This window comes from Anthonomus grandis, chromosome 12, assembly GCF_022605725.1.
Source record: "Anthonomus grandis grandis chromosome 12, icAntGran1.3, whole genome shotgun sequence".
In the NCBI taxonomy this organism is placed as follows: Eukaryota; Metazoa; Arthropoda; class Insecta; order Coleoptera; family Curculionidae; genus Anthonomus; species Anthonomus grandis.
The window spans coordinates 4,914,987-4,936,858 of record NC_065557.1 but is presented as its reverse complement, the minus strand read 5'-3'; the positions used below and the strand labels follow the sequence as shown (position 1 = coordinate 4,936,858).

General features: G+C 33.9%; 1 protein-coding gene across 3 annotated transcripts in view; it reads right to left on the bottom strand.

Moving 5' to 3' along the window:
• LOC126743427 (baculoviral IAP repeat-containing protein 6) overlaps nucleotides 1-21,872 on the bottom strand; it is a 117,489-nt gene that overhangs the window by 91,705 nt on the left and 3,912 nt on the right. For 2 of the 3 annotated variants that reach the window (XM_050450523.1, XM_050450524.1), the window contains exons 2-9: nucleotides 20,381-20,562; nucleotides 20,201-20,326; nucleotides 19,770-20,005; nucleotides 14,275-14,492; nucleotides 12,260-12,484; nucleotides 12,068-12,196; nucleotides 6,573-6,947; nucleotides 1,535-2,281 (exon numbers count right to left, since the gene is read on the bottom strand). In XM_050450523.1, the coding sequence (XP_050306480.1) occupies nucleotides 1,535-2,281; nucleotides 6,573-6,947; nucleotides 12,068-12,196; nucleotides 12,260-12,484; nucleotides 14,275-14,492; nucleotides 19,770-20,005; nucleotides 20,201-20,326; nucleotides 20,381-20,562 (2,238 nt within the window). The remainder of the gene's footprint in view (nucleotides 1-1,534; nucleotides 2,282-6,572; nucleotides 6,948-12,067; nucleotides 12,197-12,259; nucleotides 12,485-14,274; nucleotides 14,493-19,769; nucleotides 20,006-20,200; nucleotides 20,327-20,380; nucleotides 20,563-21,872) is intronic. The other variant, XM_050450525.1, reaches the window with a different exon arrangement.

Here is a 21,872-nt window from a genome sequence, read left to right as displayed (position 1 = left end):
TAAAATAAGTAACTCATTATGAACTCGTCACAACAATACAGATTTTACTTTTGTTTACTAATTCTAGCATTTCAATGTCGTAAGCATTTGGATACATTTATATATGAGGCTATGAATGCAATATCGGACTAACCCACAAAGATTCAAAATCGGCTTTATTGTAGAATATTATCCGTCAAGTTAAAATCTGTTTACTGCACAGTGGACCAAACGACTTATTCCTTTTCGTTACGAGATAGAGGCAGCACTAAGAAATTGAGAGGAACTTCACCAAAGGAAGGCTCAATGTTCTAGAGACACCCTAAGAAAAGACACTGAACTGGCATAAAGTGGAAACGCAGCAGTCATATTATGTTCTGATCTAATAAAGACTTTTCCTACACCTGTACTTACCACAGGCATTTGGTTATGGACTTACTGCTTTATTATACATGAAATGGCAATCAATAATTCGTTCATGTTTGTATGGGATGAAAGTATTACTTCCAGGGAGCTGCAAGAGGTGGGATCTTGTATTTTATATTACATAAAAAACTTTGTTACATCGAAGGGACTTATTATGTATTCTGACCAATGCGGTGGTCAGAATCATAATATAAAAATGTCATTGATATGTAAGTATATTACTGCATCGCCATTATTTATGCCATTCCTATTTACCATGCGACCAAGATTTCGGAATCTTAGAAAAAGAAAAGGAATTCCACCCACATATCTTTATACCTTAAAGACTGGGATACAGTCATAAGACATGCTGAAAGTAACATAATAAACAGAAAAGGCTCAAAATCCAATGGTTAAGGTTTAGAAAAGATTTTCCCAATACTATTCAGTATAAATACTCAAATAATGAAGAGGTTTATTATAACACAGTAGATCTTAATAAAAGGAAATCTGTTTCCAAGGAAATTAAGGATCTGCCCCTTTTATACCCAAATAGTAATGCCATTAATGACGCTAAAAAGAAAGATCTCCTTGAGTTAATGAAATTCATCCCTCCTATATACCGAAATTTTTATAAAAATCTGAGGTCATCCGCTCAAGCAACTGGAGGTGAAGTAATTGGCCCAATTGAGGAAGAAGAAACTTTACCTATTTAATAACTATAACCTACTTAATAAAAAAATAAAGTTTCTATTTTTTTATTTATTCCCGTGACAATACGAGTAATAAAGTTTTTGACGTAAAACTTATTATAGCTTAAGTTATAGTAACCCATTAAAAAACCCAATCTATTTTAAATGCAGAGTGGACTAACCCACATAGAAAAATCGAATATTAGCCATATCCAAAAATTTAAAACAAATTCCGCAAATTTAAGTAACACTTAAGAACATTCAATTAATTCGAAGTACAAAAATGTCCTTTTAAAAGGGATTTGCGCACTTACATTTTCGTATTTTTTTAAGCCTATCTTTTTAGCACTTAATAATATTGGGGTTAGTCCGTTTTTGCACTCATAGATAGCCTCATATTTTCTTCATTGATCTTTGACACCCGTGACAAATAAACTATTTTAAATTCGAACACTTACTGTTACAATAAGCAGCCGAGACGAACTTTTCATTCTCAATACGGGCCATCCCGATCGTCTTCAACAGCACCAAGTCAACGATCCTGACCGCTCCATCTACGCAAACCAGAACGGCGTTCCCGTGTCCACCCGCCTCGCCGCCCTCACACTTCCCGAATTTACTGAGGGCAGGCAAAAGACCGACCTCGGTCGGTTTTTCTTTGGGCGGCAACTGCTTGAACGCCACCAATTCCTCCCGCACCTTCACCACTTTGCCGCCCCCTTCACGTTTCAATTCCAACGAATACACGATTAGGAAACTGATATTTTCGGTTTCGCTGCACACGGTCACCAATAAATGTTCGCCGTCGTGTAACGGTAAAATACTGATTATCTCCAAGTCGTGGTACTGGGTACAAATGGGCGGCAAAGAGACGCACTGGACCGCCCTCGAGTAGTTTAGTTTCTTGTTCGATTGGTTGTTTTTCAGTTCGACGATGTGATCGGAAATGGTCGTGGGTTCGTTATTGGTCGGGTCTAATAGTAGCGAACCCTCGATGTAGGTGGTGTAATGGATGTAATTGTTGGGTGTTTGGAAATACGGCGTAGGCGAGGAGTCTACCGTGAAATTGTTCTTTTCGAGGCTTAACAGTCTGGGGCCCGTGTGCTGGAAGGGTTTTTTCCCTGGTGTAGTCGAGGGGTTTGTGTTGGCGGTCGGTGGTAGTGCAGGGGTGGTGGATGGTGGAAGGAATACTGCGTCGGTTTCACCTAAAAAGTATCGGTTGAAGTCAGAAGATGACTCTTTCAGCTTGAGCGTGGAAGAAGGTGCATTAGGCTTGAAAGTTAAAAAAGTTTATGCTAAGGTGGAAAATTGATGATGATTGATGAAAAACAATTGTTGAATAGACATTTCAGCGCTTTTTTTTTGGAAAAATTGATGAAAATTGGAAAAAAAGATGTTCGTTACTAACTGGTCGTATCTCAAAAACCAGCAGGGTTAAAGGGTTGAACACTGGAACATAGATTCTTCTAATCTAATGAAATCATTCTACACCTATTTCAGCATTTTGTACAGAAAGGTATAAAAACTGAAATATCGGCTTTTAAATTTAAAACCAAATAAAAAAAATTCGGACAACGAGCAATTGGTCATATCCCAAAAACCGGAAGGGTTTATGAGTTGAAAATTAGAACATAGATTCTTCTAATTAAATTATTTGACCCCTATTTCAGCGTTTTTTAGAGAAAGCTATAAACGTTGAAATATCAGCATTTAAAGTTAAAAATAAATAAAAAAAATTCGGAAAATGACCAACTAGTCATATCTCAAAAACCAGAAGGGTTAGAAGGTTGGAAATTAGAAAATAAAGTCTTCTAATATAATCATTCGACAGCTATTTCAGCGTTTTTTACAGAAAAGGATAAAAATTAAAATATCGGGATTTTAATTTGTTTAAATGCGACCAAGGACTAACTGATCATATCTGAAAAACCAACATGGTTCGGGTTTTGAAAATTGTAATATAGAATCTTCTAATAAAATCCTTGGACAGCTAATTTAGCATAGTATAGCATTATAAAAATTGAAATATCGGTCTTTGAAGTTAAGAATTAAAAAAAAAGCGGCCAAAGACCAATTGGTCATATCTCAAAAACCAGCAGCGTTAGAAGATTGAACATTCGAAGAAAGAGTCTTCTAATAAAATCATTGGACACTTATTTCAGCGTTTTTTACCGAAAGTTATAAAAATTGAAATATTAACCTTTAAATTTTTGAAACAAAAATTAAAACCCAAATGCTTATAGCCAAGAGGTTTACAGGGTTGAAACATCTAATATAAAGTACTCATAAAAATATTTCAAAAATGCAGAAACCTCATAATTTTTATATTACATAGAACTACCATCAAATTGACATTGTCCTCCCTTCAAAAAAAAATTAAAAAAGAAGAATTTATGTGCTCAAATAATAGTGCAATAAACAAAAAACCAAGCAGAAGTTGATGCGAACTTTAACGGTCTCGATAGTCAATATTTTTTCAGTATTTCATAATAAAAATGAAAACTGTTATAAAAATAACGATTGAATTTGTTGACAATTAGAGATTACAGGTACACACAACCGCAATGTCTAGGGATATTTTGAATAAATTTGTATATATATTTTTTAATACGATTTTTTTTTTTAAATTTATTTGCAAGTTTAAGAGTAGTTTATAAGGTAATAAAAAAACCCAAAAAATTTTAAATAATTTATATTTTTTCTAAAAAAATGCAAAAAAATTAAAGTTGTTGAGAAACTAGGTTTTACAAAAATTTAATTCTTAATTTTAAATTAACAAAAAATAAACAAAAACAATATTCAATAACTTGTATGACCTCCACGACTGTTCACAACTGCTTGACATCGTCTGGGCATGCTTAGAATTAAATGATCAATATCATCTTGGGGTATCTCATTCCAGGCTTCTTGAAGTGTCAGAAACAAAGTTCTTCTATTGTCTCTTGGTCTTTCCATACGAAGAACTCTTCTTTGAAGCATATCCCACATGTGTTCAATGGGGTTTAGGTCCGGGGATTGAGGTGGCCATGGTAAGACATCGATATTATTCATTTCTAGAAACTCTCTAGCAACCCTTGAAGTGTGTGGTCTGGCATTGTCGTGCATGTAAACAAAGGTTTGACCAATTGCTGCTGCATACGGAATAACAACAGGTGCCAGTATCTGATCCACGTATAATCTGCCAGTTAAAAAGTTTTCTAATAAAATGAGGTCTGTTCTTCCTCCAATACTAATGCCTCCCCAAACCATGATGGTTCCGCCACGAAAAGAATGCACTTCCTGGACATTGCACAGGCGGTTTGCGTTTCCAGGCTCTCTCCACATGCGAACTCTTCTTGAGTCGGGGTAAATTCCAAACCGAGACTCATCAGTGAACAGCACATTTGCCCAACTTTCATTTTGCCACAACAAATGTTCTTCCGCCCACAAAAGTCGTACTCCTCGATTACCCCAGGACAACGGTTGCACCCTTAAAGGCCGACGACTACGTAGGTTGTTTTCATGCAAACGTCGGCGTACAGTATCGGCTGAAACCTCAACGTTATGCACTTGCTGTAGCATGATTTGCAATTCTGGTGCTGTTACAGTGGGGCGTCTTCGAGCATTTAAGTGTAAAAAGCGGTCCTGTAGAGGGGTTGTAATACGTAAGCGACCTCTATGCCTTTCCGCCACATCGCCTTCTTCTCGATACCGTGCATATAAGCGTGAAATTACGCTTTGAGTAGTGCCCATGTTCACTGCAACCTGTGCTTGCGTCATACCACCATCTAAAAGGCCCACCGCTCGTATCATTTCTTCTCTCGTTAAATGTCTGCGCTGCATGGTTAGCAAGAACTATACTGAGCTCTATGAACAAACTTTTTTCCAAAAAAACGCAAACACTTTTTTTTGGTAAAAGAATTCAAGACAATAAATAACGATATGTGTATTTGTTTATTTATTTGAGATAAATAAATTAAGTAGAAAAATGTACAGTGTGGTTTAAGCAGTCTAAAATAAGGATAAAGTCTAGATATTTTTATATTTATAGCAAGTAAATAAAATTTTAACAAATTAAAAAAAAATTAAGAAAATTCTAAATTATCCCTAGACATTGCGGTTGTGTGTATTTTCAATTCTGAGATTCCTTTTGAGGACAAGAGGACACCCGAGTAACAGGTAATTGAGTCGTTGATTGTCCCTTTTTACAATAGAATGAAGTACTTGTGCTCGTATTTTGTATATTCCAGGCTCTTAATGTCATTTTTTTAAGACTTTCAGACATCTACAGTATCTCCTGTTTAAGATTCAGTCTACGTGCCTGGAATGATTATTATTTAAGTTCCCTTGAGTATCTTTCCCAGGCAAAGTACCTAAACAAGAGTGAGCTTAAGATCTCTTGCTTAGTTCTCTATGCTTCCCGGGCATCTAAAGTAATTTTGTATGTCTTCCAGGCATTTGAAGGCATTTTCGTACGTGTCCAGACATATCCAGTCCTTCGTTACACCATCCAAGTATTTAGTCATTTTTTTAATATATTTCAGGCATTTTGTATGTCAATCAAACTTTTGGTGAAACTTTCAATTCTATTCCAGGCATTTGAACTTAGTTTTCTATGTGTCCCGAGCATCTAAAGTAATTTTGTGTATTTTCCAGGCATTTGAAGTAATTTTTGTACGTGTCCAAGTGTACATAGCCTTGTTTTACATGTACCAGGCATTTAGAGTTATTTTTTATATATTCCAGGCATATGAAGCCGTTTTTACTTCCGCTGTGGTATTCTTCTAGACTGTTTTTAATAGATTTAAATATTTACTTGACAAAATGTCAACGGCACCATATTATTAAGATGTTACCATTTTCAGTGGAAACTTTGCACAACTTTGATGCACACCAGGCACAACTTTGCCCATGTTGTTTCTTCTCATGTTAAATGGAGCTTCAGTAAATAAATTACCAATTTCCAGTAAAAAACCCTTGACAAAAGTCACTCTTGAACTTTTGGATAAATTGTTCAGTGTCTTATAAAACTCATGGATCATAAGTTTGTGTGTTTGTAACTTTAAGTGTAGTAGTGGATCCACGTTTCGGTATGTACTATTTTAAAGTCTAATCTAAACATTGCTTTTTAAATAAAAATATATCGTTATCGGTCGGTCCCTAATAGTTATCCTTTCGACTCATCTAATTTATAAACTGAGACAAGGATACATAAATGAGAATCTGACTTTTCCACCTATTTCTATATCACCGTCTGGTTTTCTTAATAGTGTTTGGATCGTTTGGAAATAGTGTTTTTCTCTTTTAACTTGTCCAATTATACAAGAAAAACATCACTTTGTTCCCATACCCTCTAATTCATAAATAAAGACAAGGATGATATATAAACGAAAATCCGACTTTTTTCCCTCCGGGAATCCCACAATCGTCACCCAAAATCCCCCCCCATTAAACTGAAAAATATCGACCTACCGCAGACCGAAAGTCTAAAGACCGCCTAATAAAACTACTCTTCACCTGGAATGAACGTTTTGTAAAATGACGTCAGCTCTTTGAGCAACGAATAATCTTCGTTGTTGCTCATTTCGCCGGGCGTGATTGTGTCGAGGATGTTCGACAGCGGATCGAACACGACACAATCATCGAGCTGCTGTAACTGATTCTCTAACTCCGCGACCGTATCACTCTTTTTACCTTCCTGATGTTGTTTTTTCTCTTTGTCGCTCTCGCCCCCCGATCCCTCCTCGTTTTCCTTGCTGTAGGTGAAATCGTAGACGACGAGGTAGAGACGGCGACGGTCCTGATGATGATCTGGTATTTCCGAAACGGGTGTGGCGCGCGGTTGATCGAGCTCGGGTTGCGGTTGCTCAGTGGTAAAAATGTTACTGTTTTCTGTTAAAAAAAAAGATAGGGAGATTTGTAAAACTGTTTAAAATAATAATAATATTAATAAATGGTTTTCTATTTACTCAATTCAAAAATACTTACAAAGTTTCATTTAGAACAAAAAAATTAAATGAGTAAATAAAAGGCCTTAATTTTAGCCAGCAGATTCAAATTTCTGCTTATAGTAGGTTCTGCTCTTTAACACTCAAGCATCAATGTGTAAAACATGTAACATTTATTTTTAACCTTTTTTAATCAACACAAATAAAACTAAATCAAAAAGCAAAATCTATGCCCGGCATAAGGTTCTAGACGCTTTTTACCGACCATCAAACAGCAGTGTAAATATATGTCTTCTAAATACATTAACTAAAGTATGTAACAGTTAAAGTAAAGTCGATATCAAAAAAATTAAATTATCCAGCAATACTGTAGGAAAATGATCGTTTAAAGAATTGAGAATGTTTGGGAAATCGAAACGTTATTTCTTCGAAGATTCAAATGATGTAATTCAGTCAGAAATTTTTTAATAACCATAACGAAGCTACGGTTTTTTAAAATTTTATAATAAAAACACCTGTGATAAGATATATTTACAGCCGTTTGCATCGGCTTTTTCTTAAGTGACCATTAACAAACAGACCCTTAAAATTTAAGGGACTGTTAATTCAAAATTATTTGCACAGGCACCATTGTACCAAATTTTTACTATGGGTCTTTTATCAGCCCATTGTACAACATGACACCATAGCATTTTATTTACGTATTTTGGTGTTGTTTAGCTATATTTATTATTTATGCCATGTTATAGAACTGATAAGCATTTTTCCCATTTTTTCTTTTTGCAATTTCATCATTATTAATTAAAAAGTTTACAATTAAGATGGAAATAAGTGGAAAAGGTCCGTAAATTTTACTATGAGGGAACAGAATCTACTGTTTTCCATTGCATTAAAACATAAAAATCTAATCGAAACAGACGGATGCAAGTGCGCATCGTGAAAAGAATGAAGCCTTTATTTTTGAGTTAACTTTTATTTATTTTAAGAGTTTTTTGTTTCCATTTTTAAGCCATTTTGTAGTTTAATGAAAGTGGCAGACTATATACTACAAAAACAATATAGTAACTTATAACTGAAAAATATCAATTTTTTACTTGGAAAATACTATTTTCTAAGTATTTTTTTATGTTTTTAACTATTAAGGAGGTAAGATCATTTTAATTCAATCAATTGAACCTCTAATTTTTTTTATTTGTAAGCTACTACTGATTAAATACTGCCAAATTATCATTCGTTGAATGTGGTTTTTGATCTGCAGTTCTTCTTAGTAACTTTTGGACTGAGGAGACAATTCTGATACCTATTTAAAAACTTTCATATACCCAAATAAAATCGTAATTTATTACTCGTAAAATCCTTTATAAAAAAACATTGCAAAGTTATTGGCTTTAGAAAAATTAAAAATGAAGCAAATAAAAATCTATGGTAACGGGTTAAAATAACGAATTATTTCATTTTGAAACCTTCACAATCTTTCTCTCTTGTTGCCCCATTTCAATTTGCTGGGTTTCAATTAAATAATTTAATTGCTCTTCATTTATACCTTCTGGTATAAGATGTGTATAAATAAATAGAAGATAATTGTAAAGGTTTTAAAAAGGAACAATAAAAATGAATGTACTATACTGTTTGAATAACGATCTTGCAACTAAAATGTTTAGTATAGCAATTAATTTTAAATAAACCTTTTTTTTTCATAAATAAAGTTTAACATTTAAATGCACAAAAATTTAAATTCGCATGCAGCAACAAAAGTTTCTTCTGCATTTTCTATTTCTCACAGTTTATCATAAGAACTGTTGCAGTTTTTTTTTTGAAAAGTGAAAATTTTCAAAAAAGTAGTCTGCGTTTTTTTCATAAAATACATTTAAACAGTTTATTTGCAAAAAAATAATAATTTTGCAATTTAATTTAATAAAAACAAATTAACTAAGGAGCAACTTTTCAAAACACCTTTTGTCCAAATTGGACAAAATTGAGCTTGAAGCGGATTTGCAAATTAATTATTGTGTTCTACAATCCTGTAAAAATGAAACGTTTCAAACGGCATTATGTCACTGTGTAATCGACGTGCAAAGTATAGGGTTCACATTAAAATGCATTTTGTCCACAGATGTAGTCGAATCAAAACGCATTATGTTATTTCGCCACTAGAAGGCGCTGTCTCGAACAAAATAGCTGATATATAAAGTCAGTGTTGTGTTAGTTTTGTTTGTTATAACCTGCAATTCAGTAAATTTCTGCAGTGGAACAGGTGTATATTGTCCAGTTACATTCTTTAAATAAAATATTTAGGAACTAGAAAGTGTAGTTGCTAAAGTGCGTTATAATGGAAAACCTCGATAACAGTGTTATTGTGTATACTATAATGAAGGGTCAAAGAAAAGGCAACGACAAAAGACAAAAAGGGAAATGGATTATGAGAAGAGCTAAGTAAGTATTGCTCGTTTGTTACAATAAAAAATATTCACACCTATACTTATTTTTTATAAATATCAAGACCCTGACCCTTTGTTGCTTAATTTTCAACCACCCTGCCTCCACAGAGAAGGAAAATTTAACTGTCTCAGTATTTCAAGAAGCATCCTAGCAAAAGCAAAGAGAAAAGTTTTTTATAAACCAGACAGAAACGAGCAAGATAAAAGAAAGTCCTTTTTAATGGATGTTGCTCAACCAAAACGCAGCCGAGTTCGTGGTGAGGTGAGAAAAAACAAGCCACATCGCGTTGCAGTTAAATATTTCTTGATATCTACAGAAAAACAAAGACTACCTGTATGCTCCAAGTTTTTTGCTAAGTTGTTTGGGGTCGGTCAGCAAAAACTAAACACAATTGCTGATGGAATTTTATCTGGAATCGGTATCGTAGAGAAACGAGGAGGGGATCATAAACTTCGGAAATTTTCTGCAAAAAGAAACCAAGTGTACGAGTTTATTTCAAATTTGCGAGGTTGCGAAAGTCATTATGCACGAAATAAAAGCCGTCGACTTTACTTGCATTCATCTTTGAACATAAATCGACTTTTTCACCTTTATCATACTACCGTTGAAGACGAGTTGAAAGTAAAAAAAAACGTTTTTCGTAAAAATTTTTGAGACAAAGTTTAATCTACGGTTTTGCTCTCCCGCTTCCGATACCTGTAGCTATTGCGCTAGACTTAAAAGTGAAATTCAGTTTTGTGAAAATGGTGTTATCAAAGAAGGTTTAATTTCAAACATCGTAATTCACAAAAAGAGAGCTAAAGCTTTCCATACTTTGATGAAGCAAATCCCAGAAGCGAGCATAACTTACGTGTTTGACTTGCAACAAGTGCAAGCAATTCCCAAAGTCAGTATTGGTGAGGCTTTCTATTCCAGACAAATTTCATTTTACTCTTTTTGTGTGACTGATGTTGCAAATAAAAACCGACATTTTTATGTCTGGAACAAGACACAAGCTGCAAGAGGTGCTCAAGAAATTTCTTCAGATTTGATAGACTTTTTAGAAAAAGTACATATTGAAGATTCGGTAACGCAAATTAGGCTTTTTGCGAACGACTGCACAGGCCAAAACAAAAACCAACACGTCATCCATGCCTTAACATACTGGCTACATAAAAAGTCCCCAAGAAACATAAAACAGATAGTAATATATTTCCCAGTTCGCGGCCACTCCTATTTACCTGCTGACAGGGTATTCGGTCGAGTTGAGAAACATCTACGAAAAACTGAAGAGGTGTTGAGCCCCATAGTTTATATCAAAATTTACCAACAATACGGAATTGTCAGGGTTTTAGGCGAAGACTGGTTCCTTAAAAACTACAAAGATCTCAAAGAAATACTGAAAAAAAATGATGGAATTAGTGACATGAAAAGAATATTTTTACAAAAAATTATAAAAAACAGCTACGTTGATATTAAGATAAAACTTGAGCCCACCTATATGTTTGACGACGCTTCGAAGCACCCAATGGCAATAACAAAACGAGGCCAAACTTTAATAAGGGATATGCAGGATCGCTGTAACATACCACTGGTAAATAACATCAAAGAAGAAAAGAAAACTGATGTGCGAAAGCTGCTTTGTGCAAGATTTGGACAAGACTGGGAATTTAAAGTCCCCCTTTCTTCGCTCTTGTTTTTTGATCATGCTTTAAACTTTCATGCTTTAAACTTTCTATCAAAACAACTCGATGTGTAAAAATATATAGCAGGGATTAAAAGAAAATCGTTTTTCGTCAATACCCAAAAAAGTATTTTTTGGACAAAATGCGATTTGAAATGTTGCTCCTCAACTATACCTCGTACGTTAATATGGACTGTAAATTCGTGATCTATGGTAAAAATACTTAAGTATTTATGAACAGTCCAGTTAAAATTTATCATATATAGACCACAATTAACAATTTCATTTTCATTAACATTTTTCATACTGTGAGAAATGATTTAATTATTAATGAGTTTTATTTAATTTCTGCCACTTCTCCTTAATATATTAACCTTGAAATTTTATTTTATAGTATGCTCGCTTCGCAGCGTTTATCGCAGTTTGAATAGTTACGTACTTGCTTATAATACTTTATCCATTTAGATGTCAATTTGTATCTTTATTTTTTAAATTTTGTAAAAAAATTACATGGAGAGTATTTTCTTTTTTGTAGACGTTTAGTTTTTAGAGGTGCATCTTTATCAAAAAGGGTAATTATACAATTAAATAAAAACACAATTTTTTCAAGATCAGTTTAAAACCTTAAAGGTTCTATGTTTTTTAACGCTCGAAAAGAAAATTACTTAGGTTTAATTACTAAATTGATAGAAAATTCCAAAATGATCCGAAAATTGACAATCGAAAACTCCTTTATTAACAATATTATTATAGTTCGTAAAAAAGAAATCTAGGAAGGAGGACGAATTACCAGTTAGCTATCAATAAATAATAGAAGGATTATCATACATTAAAAAAAAAATCTATATTAAAATCACCCATTATGGTACCTTAAGGGAAATGATTGGGTTCGATTTAGAGTCTAATCAAGACCTTTTTAGTTATCCTTTATAATGTCTTTTATTCACACTCCCCCCTCTTACCTTGAGCAGATTTTCCTAGTGTCCTAGATATGGTAATCCCGCACACGACTGCGGGTCTCAAGGGGTTCACGCTTGATTTATCGCTCACAATAGCCAGGGCGGTCACTTTTTTATCAACTGACCCTTTTCCTAACAAAAAAATAAATAAGTGAACACCTCAAAAATCGTTCTGTAGTAAGGGAGACTACATACGTTCGTCGATCCACAGTCCGGCCACCCCGAAATCTTGGTTAAACTTCTCCAAAATATGCGTGTCGAACTGCGTAACGTAAAACGAGTAAATACGTTTAATTTTGCCTAAAATATCGAATACTGATATGAGTCCGTCCTTTGTACAAGTGGGAAACAGTTTGGGTACGGTGCTGCATCCGAGGATTTGCACCGGGTTACCAAGGAAAGTGGCGTCTATAGCTGGAGCTACACACAAAAAAAAAAGTAAAGTATACGCCTTTGTAATAAAGTTATCACTTTATTAAATATAAAGGGGTCCAAATCTTAACCAAGAAATTTTAATCACATGTTCAACTTTTATGACTGAAAATAACTTTAAATTAGTAATCACCAGTCCTTTAAACAGCTTTATCAGAAAAGTCAGTTACTTACACTGCCACTCAAAAGTATTTGCCCACCATTTATTCTTTTTAATATTTTAAATTAGATACAAAAATCTTTTCTTTATACTTATATTTAGATTGTATCTCTTTTGTAAATTGCATATATGCTTAAACAGCAGACCTATCAACTATGGTTCGTTGAAAAACACTAAGTATTAAAAAATAGTCTTGCAAATAACAAAAAATGTAGTGAAAATATGCACTTCTTCTAAAAAACTAATCGGTTTACAGCTCGTTTCCGATAAAATTTGAAACATTTAAAGGTGTTTAGTCTTTAAGAATTGATTTTGTGTAACATTGGTAAATAATTTCGCTTGCTAATTGACGATTGTCACCGTTTCTTTGCAGGTTTTTCAATATTCTTTAAAATGGCTAAAACAAAAGAGTTATCGGTAGAAACAAAAGGTATTATCATTGGACTTCATGAGGCGGAAAAGACTAACCGTCAAATTTCGACGGATTTGGGAATTCGAAGTCGGAGTGTCGATTATAATGTTAGGAAATTCACGAGAGAAGGGACTATTAGCAACAAACCTCGATCGGGAAGTCCAAAGGAGGATTTTAAAGTCAGTATTTTGACAGTAAAACGGCGACTTTATAATGCGGGTCTTAAAGGACGTTTAGCTGTATCAAAACCGCTACTGAAGGATGTTAATAAGAAGAAAAGACTTGAGTGGGCCCAATCACACAAAGAATGGACCATTGATGACGGGAAGAAAGTTCTCGGGAGTGACGAGTCGAAAATCGAGGTTTTTGGAACGAAGAGGTGAGTTTTTGTTCGCCGTTATGCCAATGAAAGGGTCGCTGAGAACTGTACGGTGGCCTCAATATCGGTGATGATGTGGGGTTGTTTCGGAGGATCTGCAGTGGGCGATCTAATTAGAATAGAGCGAATTCTTCGAAAAGAGGGTTACAAAACAATTTTAAGCGACAATGTACGTCCTTCTGGTACTCGAATAATTGGGGAAAACTTCATCTTTCAACATGACAATGACCCCAAGCACACGTCGAAATTGTGCAAGCAATATTTAGGTCAATTACAAAGGCAACATCTTTTGAAAGTTATGGTATGGCCCCCACAATCACCGGACGTCAGTCCTATCGAATTACTGTGGGATGAACTGGATAGACAAGTGCGAAAATCATGTCCCACATCAAAAGAATACTTGTGGAGGATCATCCAAGAAGTAGCACAAAATACCTCAGGAAACTTTGGACAAATTAATTAGAACTCTGTGAAGCTGTTATAAAAATCGAGGCTTTACGGTTTAGATACATTTTTTCTGAAAACACTTCATATATTAAAGCAATCAGTTTACAAAATTAATATCAACATTACAATCATAATTTTCCTTACATCTAGGTCCCTAAGTATACAGTAGTTTGTATGTGTACTTTAAAATGACAGACTTCTAAGAAATGCTTCATTAGCATTGGCACCGAGGTTACTTTTTATTTAAACCAGTGTCAGTATCATTTTTTGGTCTAAAAATATTCAGTTTCTGGCAAACTAGGGCTTATTTTTGACGTGATTAAAATTTCTAAACTAAAAATCTAGATCATTCGGTATAAGATGATTAAATTTGCACTTACCAGTGGCTTTAGTAACCGACATGGGCACGTTCTGCGTATATTCGCCGGCAACAAAGGGACAAGTGGGCGAGTGTCTTTCGTGCTCGCCCCAGGGCTCGTCCGATCTCTCCCAGCTGACCAGACAAACCGAACAAGTGAAACACATCGCCCGGTCGTCTCCCGAGGAGTTCGGTTCATGGTAAAAACCCGCCTGGGCCATTTGTTCCGGCAGGGCCCACCTAAAATCGTTCAGTTCATAAGGCGATGTCATCTATATAATATGTGTGCGCTCGATAATTTTATAGCAAGTTCAAAATCTATGTTATATGCAATATAGTTACATGCAAATTGTGTGAACAAAGTTATAATGCACAATGTGCTTAAGTAAAAATCCCAGTTTTGAAAGCAATTTAAATTTTAAGCAATCTAGACAATTCAAGTAGCACTTTTTCAAATAATAATAATAATAATAATATATAGGGTGTCCGGAAAGTCAACGATAATACTGAAGGGGCTGATGGAGCAACTTATAAGCACCCAGAAAAACATAAAATGACCTTAGTAAAAAATCGATGGTTTTCGAGATATTGGCACTTTAGTGGAAGTCACCAAAATCCTACTCTTGAATCAGATTTTCGATTGTCACGCCTTAAAAATAGATATTTTTTAGAATCTCTTTTTAGCTATGCAACACTGAATAGCCATTTTACTGATCAAAGACAAACACTAAACTAAACGACCAAAAAATTTAATAAGAAATCTATTCTAAAATAAAGTATTACTTATTTTTATTTTTTAAACTTTGAATTTGACCGCTCATACTAGACCGAAACATTGTACGGCAACCCGGCTAATACCTTAAAAAGTTTGCTTATTTAATTTAATTTTAAAATTACCCAATATATTTAAAAAAAAAAGCTTTACTGTTATTGTGATAGAGTGAAAGATAAACCTAATCTACCTTATGAAAAAAATAAAACAAATTTATAATTATGTTATGTTCAAAAAATATTTTTATTTAACTTAAAAAAAAAAGTAAAAATCAAATAATATGTTCGAACTGTCTACCACCAACGCGAATGCAGACGTGGCATCTTTTAATAAATGACCTATTGATCCATTTTGCATTCCTGGCAGCGTTAAGATCTTGGGCTGCATCATTTATTCGCTGCCGTAATTCAGCAATATTATTTATTGGTCTTTCATAAACCTTTTCTTTTATGCAATCCCAGTAAAAAAAATCGAGGGAGTTTAGGTCTGGAGACCTGGGAGGCCATAAAATTGGACCAAGTCGGCCGATCCATCTGTTGGGGTATGTTTGGTTTAAATACCCACAAACTTCATGGGCATAATGTGCCGGGCAACCATCATTTTGGAACCACATTATTCGGCGACTGGCCAAAGGAACATCTTCTAAAAGAATTGGTAGATTGTTTCGACAAAAATCTAAATAAGCCTGCCAGTTCAAATTTTCTGGTAATTCGAATGGGCCAATTACACGTCCGTTCAAGATACCGGTCCACAAATGTACTTTAAATCGGTACTGTGACCTTTCTTCTCGAATAGAGTGGGGATTTTCCAACGCATAAGTGTGCAAATTGTGCATGTTCATCCTTTTTGAATGTACTCTCATCCGACCACAGTATATTATTTAAAAAATTCGGATCCTCTTGATTTTTTTGCAACATTCTGCGGCAAAATTGTAGGCGTGGTTCGTAGTCTCGTGGCAGTAGGCTTTGCACTCGTTGAACATGATAAGGGTGATATTGAAATCGCCTAGTGATGTCATTTACTACCGATTTCGGTATCCCTGTTCTTTTTTCGATTGCTCCTGCAGAAGTAGTCGGATCATTTTCAATTTCTTCTAAAACTTGATCAACATAATCAATACGAGGTCTTCCCTCTCGAACAGGAGCATGGGGCATTCTGCCTTCGGAATATGAGCGGTGAACATTAATAAATACACGATAGTCAGGATATCGGGCCAAATTCGGATATCTTTCTTGATAAAGATTAAATGCTGCTACAGCATTTCCTCTGCATTCACCATAAATGAGATGCATGTTTGCATATTCTTGGGCGGTATACGGTAAGGGCATAATAAATGATTAACCAATAAAACAAACAGCTGAAAGAACACAGTCCACAGGAAAATGAATTCAAAAACAAATCCAAAGCAAAAGGTAACAGAAACGTTAGGATACAAGCAAAAAAGTATTTAGTTCATGGAATACTGTAAACAAACTAAATTCCAAAAATGTTTATTGTTTATTGCTATGGTGATAAGAATTACCTTGATTTTTTTAATTCTTAAGTTAAATAAAAACATTTTAAACATAACTTAAAAATTTGTTTAATTTTTTTACAATGATATCATAAGGTGAATTAGGGTTATTTTTTACTATAACACAATAATAGTAAACTGTTAAAAAAACATTTAGGTAATTTTAAAAAGTAGATTAAATGAGCAAAGTTTTTAAGGTATTAGCCAGATTGCCGTACAATTTTTTTGGTCCAGTATGAGCGATCAAATTCAAAGTTTAAAAAATAAAAATAAGTAATACTTTATTTTAGAATAGATATCTTATTAAATTTTTTGGCCGTTATATTTAAGGCGTGACAATCGAAAATCTGATCCAAGAGTAGAATTTTGGTGACTTCCACTAAAGTGCCAATATCTCGAAAACCATCGATTTTTTACTAATGTCATTTTATGTTTTTCTGGGTGCTTATGAGTTGCTGCATCAACCCCTTCGGTATTATCGTTGACTTTTCGGACACCCTGTATATTCAGCAGATAGTACATTCATACATTATAACATTACAAAATAACAACTGCTTAAGCGCTAAGAATACCCAATGCACAATGGTATTTTAAAAATACTGAGTGTGCATTTCCTATCTATCAAAATTAATTAATTAAAATAAAAATAATTTTTAAGAAAATAATATATAAACAAAAGTGATTCAAAAAATAAAATAGATTTAATTAAATTAGGGGAAAGAAAGGGAAAAAAACAGGAAGAAAAATAAACAGTACTATGTGTATCATACTAACCAAGTGACGTTATCATCTAATATCCAGTCGTGGATTCTACTTTTAATTTTGTTATAAGGTTTATTTCTGAGTTCTAAGTTTTTTGACATTTAGTTTTTGTGGTCTTTGGGATAGTTACATTCTTATTTAAAGCTTGTCTAGTGTTCTGATTGTGAGATATGAAATGCAAGTAGTGTGGATTCTTATACAGAAGCCTAACCATTGCTTTCAAGTAAATTTGATTTACTTGCCGAATCTAGCTTCTCTAATTAAAATATCCGAGGAATACAATTTTGGTTTGTTAAACATTACCTTCAGAACATATTTTTGGGTAATCATAAGAAGTTTCAGGATGGTCTTACTTGTTCCGCCCCATACTGTTATGCAATAGTTTATAATTGATTCAACCAGAGCTTGATAAATGGTCGAAAGGGTCTTTTTTTTCGATAAATAATTGTCTTAATCGACGAAATTTATAAATAAGTTTCCGAACTCGAGTGGAAATATACTCAACATGGTGGTGCCACTTTAGATTTTCATCCAAAATAACACCTAAATATTTAACCTTGGTCTGCCTTTTTATTTGCTGGGTGCAAGAACATTCAGTTATGCCACAGTCGTTTTCGTGTAATGTGATTCTACAGAAAAGCATAAAAAGCTTGACTTTTCTGAGTTTAGTGTTTTTTGTTTTGATTTTTTTCATTGAAGACTCCGCAACAGCCTTTACATCCTTCCAAGACTTTTCCTTAATCATTATTGCGGTATCATCTGCAAAACACACCATGTCGACATTAGGTAACAACTGGAACAACTCATTAACATATATAGAGAACAATACCGGTCCAAGGACAGTTCCCTGTGGCACACCATATTCTACCAAACTAGGCAAACTGACACATCCATTTTTTTTGGTGCTTTGTGTTCTTTAGTTAATGTAACTTTTAAACAGGCTGTAAGGGATTCTTCGAATCCCAATATTTTCCAGTTTTTTTAGCAGAATATCATGTGTCACAGTGTCGAACGCTTTGCTGAGGTCCAGAAATATTGCCATGCACCTCTCGTCACAGTCGAAACACTTTCCTATCTGTTCTGTAATACAATTCACCGCATCTTCTGTACTTTTATTTTGTTTAAATCCAAATTCAAATTGTGACAAAAACTAATTTTTTTCTAAAAACTCGTTAAGTCTAAGTTTCATGCATTTCTCTATGATTTTTGAAAGATTACTGGTTAAAGCTATGGGTCTATAATTACTAATAATTTTTTTATCTCAAATACTAAATTTACAAAATGTAGAATTGGTTTAATAAGGTGTTTATGATACTTTTTCAAAAATAGTGCAGGTATTTCGTCAGCCCCGGATGCTGCATTAGTCTTAAGAGTGCTTATCAACTGAATTAATTCATTTTCCGTTATAGGTTTAAGATCCATAGAGTTTCCACTTGGATTATTTTTTGGGTTTAAGCTGGTCTGTCTTGGATTTTTAATTTTACCCGCCATGATTTTTGCAATTGTGCTGAAATAGGAATTAAAAGCATCTGCAATATTATCATCTCCTGCAATTTCACCACCGCAGCTGTTGTCAATTATAGCTGCATGTTTGCAGACCGATCTTGTTCTCTCGTTTGTTGCTTCTTTGACTACCTTCCAGACCTGTTTTATGTTATGTTTATTTTCCGCGAGTTTGTTAGAGAAATAATTATTTTTTGTAATGTTAATTAATCTTGACAGAAATTAAAAATTATTGTTATGTGTTGGCAGGATATAAAGGATATAGCTTTCCACCGGTATTTATTAAACCAATAAATACAAACCAGGATGGTTCAGCCACTATGCAAGCAGCTACGGAACAAATAAACCTATCTAATTGGTCAGTATTAGTGAATAGACTTAAATCGACCAAGCAAGGAGCAGCTATTATTGAATGTAACAATAGTAAATCATTAAAGAAATTACAAAATTCCGTCGCTATTAAGCTAGCAAACGAATACGATGTTGAAATACCAAAAACGATGAGTACCAAGAACAAGGCAAAATATTATGTAGTATTAGAAGTTCTATCAGTATTCTTATTCTTTATTTTTCAGTTTACGCCCAGTTTTTTTCTAAACCTTAATAAAAAAATGATACAATGAAATAAACTGGAAACAGTTAAGGATATCATAAAAGCTAGAAAAAGCGTTAGTAAATAGGAAGAAAACTGATGCCGATAAGCCCGTAAAATGGTTAGAAATGAAGTTGATGCGGTATAAACGAGAGAAACCTTAGCCATTGCAGTTCAAAAATACTTTAAAAGCACATGTTGCTTCCTCAAAAGATACCATGCCTACGAAAAAATTTTAATTTAATAACAAGCAACAAGCTGTACAAAACTGCAACAGTGAAATGCTCACTCCCCTGCCAAACGCCCAGGCTCATTTTAAAAACCTAGGAATCGAGAGAACAGAGTCTAGTGCCTCAAATAGATAAAGAAATTTACTTGTAGTCCATGTGGGGCCAATGCGAGAACGTTTCCCTTCGCCGGGCCTCGCTCGCCATCATTTTCCTATCGGTCGCCATCGTTTGCTCCCCTAAAATTTCGGAAATTCTCTCTTTAACCGCCGAAGCGACTTGCAGCTCCGACGAATGGATTTTCTTCATCACAAAGTCCGATACCACCGATGAAGTGGCCAGTTTTAAGTCCTCCACTGGCAGATTTACACTGGCAATGGTCCACTGTAAAATAAATTCATTACCGAGTTTAGTTACAACTTACAGTTCAAACTCCATTTAGTTAAGATTTAGTTAAGTTTTATCCTGTAAATTTAGTACTTTTAAGCAAAAACTTAAAACAAATTTTGTAAATTGTTCTTTCTTCAATCATGATCTTTAACAATGTAAATGGATTCTGTTGATAAATAAATAACTCACTTTTTGTGCCTTAATGCCCTTTTTATTAGCGTTCTGAGCTTCGATGATCTCCTTTTCCAGTTCGGCGACGATTTTTTCTGCACAAGCCACTGTTGCACCACTCAGGCTCTGTTTCAGGATAATGGCCTGAAAACATTGGAATTTTTTCGTTAATAGTCCAAGATAAATAATGGAACTTACTTCCGATAGGAGGAGCTCAATGGTGATGTTGTCCTTGCAGTCCGGCTGGACTTTCTGCAAAAGACTGTCGAGGAGTAACACTCCGTTATAGTCAGTACGTACTCCAATAGCCAGTCCATCACAGAACAGTATCCTATCTAAGGTCGGAATGTATTTGCATTTGATTTCTGTGGCATTTTGGGCTGAAAATGGTGATTCATTGGTTGATATCCTTAAGTGTTATTTATTTATTTATTAAATACATAAAGAAAGATATGTATAGCATATATCAAATTCAAATTCAAATTTATTAATCATTTTAGTTATATTATAACAAACTTTTTAACTTAATTATACTCAGTAATAATAGTTAACAGTCATTTTTGTTTTTAACATACACCTAGATGTTGTAACATCTGTTTGTGTATGCTATCATCAAAGTCAAGAGATATCACAAAATTTTAGTAATAATATAAAATATAACTAACCATAATCTACAACTAAACAAAAATTCTCCAATAAAGTTGCCCTTCTCAAAACTATTAAAAAAAAATTAAATTTATCTATATTTAAATAAATAAATTTTCTACAGACCTTACTTAAGTTTTTAATATTATTTATATTTTTTACGCTGTTTGGTAAGATGTTATAAAATTTCGGGATCGTTGCCCTATAGTTTTTTTTATGTTTGGTATTTTTAGGTGTCTGTTTATATTATTTCGGGTTGTGTAGGAATGACTAACATAATTCTTGATTTTTTCTGATTTATGTGTATAAATGCATGTTGACAATATGTAAATTGAACATATATTAAAAATTTCTTCAGAATATAAACATTTCTTGTATAGACATTTCTTGTATAGACCTCCCCAGACAATCACCCCATACCTTAACAAGGACTCAACCAAGGATTTATAAATTAAAATTAGTAATTTTTCATTTAAAATATTTCTCAAAATATGAAATCGATAAATAAGTTTACCGATGTTTTGTGTTAATTTTAGAATGTGTTGGTCCCATTATAAATGTTTATCCACAGCGATACCCAGATATTTAGTAAATGAAACTTCCTTGATATCAATTTATTCAAGTTTAATTTGTTGAAAGCTGGGGCGATTAGCAGCTGTTATAGAAAATGCAATATAGTTTATAGTTTTTTGACTATTGAGACTTAATTTAAAAGAATCTAGCCAGTTCTTGACTGTTGCTAGACCAAGTTCTGCAGTTTTTTTTGTGTCTCCCCAAGAAATTCCGTGAAACACCGCAACCGTGTCATCTGCATATGATATCAGTGACCCATCATGAATTTTAAGATTGGTAAGAGTGTTAATATAAGTTATAAAAAGTATAGGTCCAATAACTGTTCCTTGTGGAATTCCAATTTTTATATAAGATGGTTCACTAATCCCATTATTTATTTTTAAAGACTGTTTTCTGTCCCCCAAGTAACTTTCAAAGACCCTTGACACTGGACCTCTAATACCATAAGATCTTAAAGTATCTAGCAAAAGCT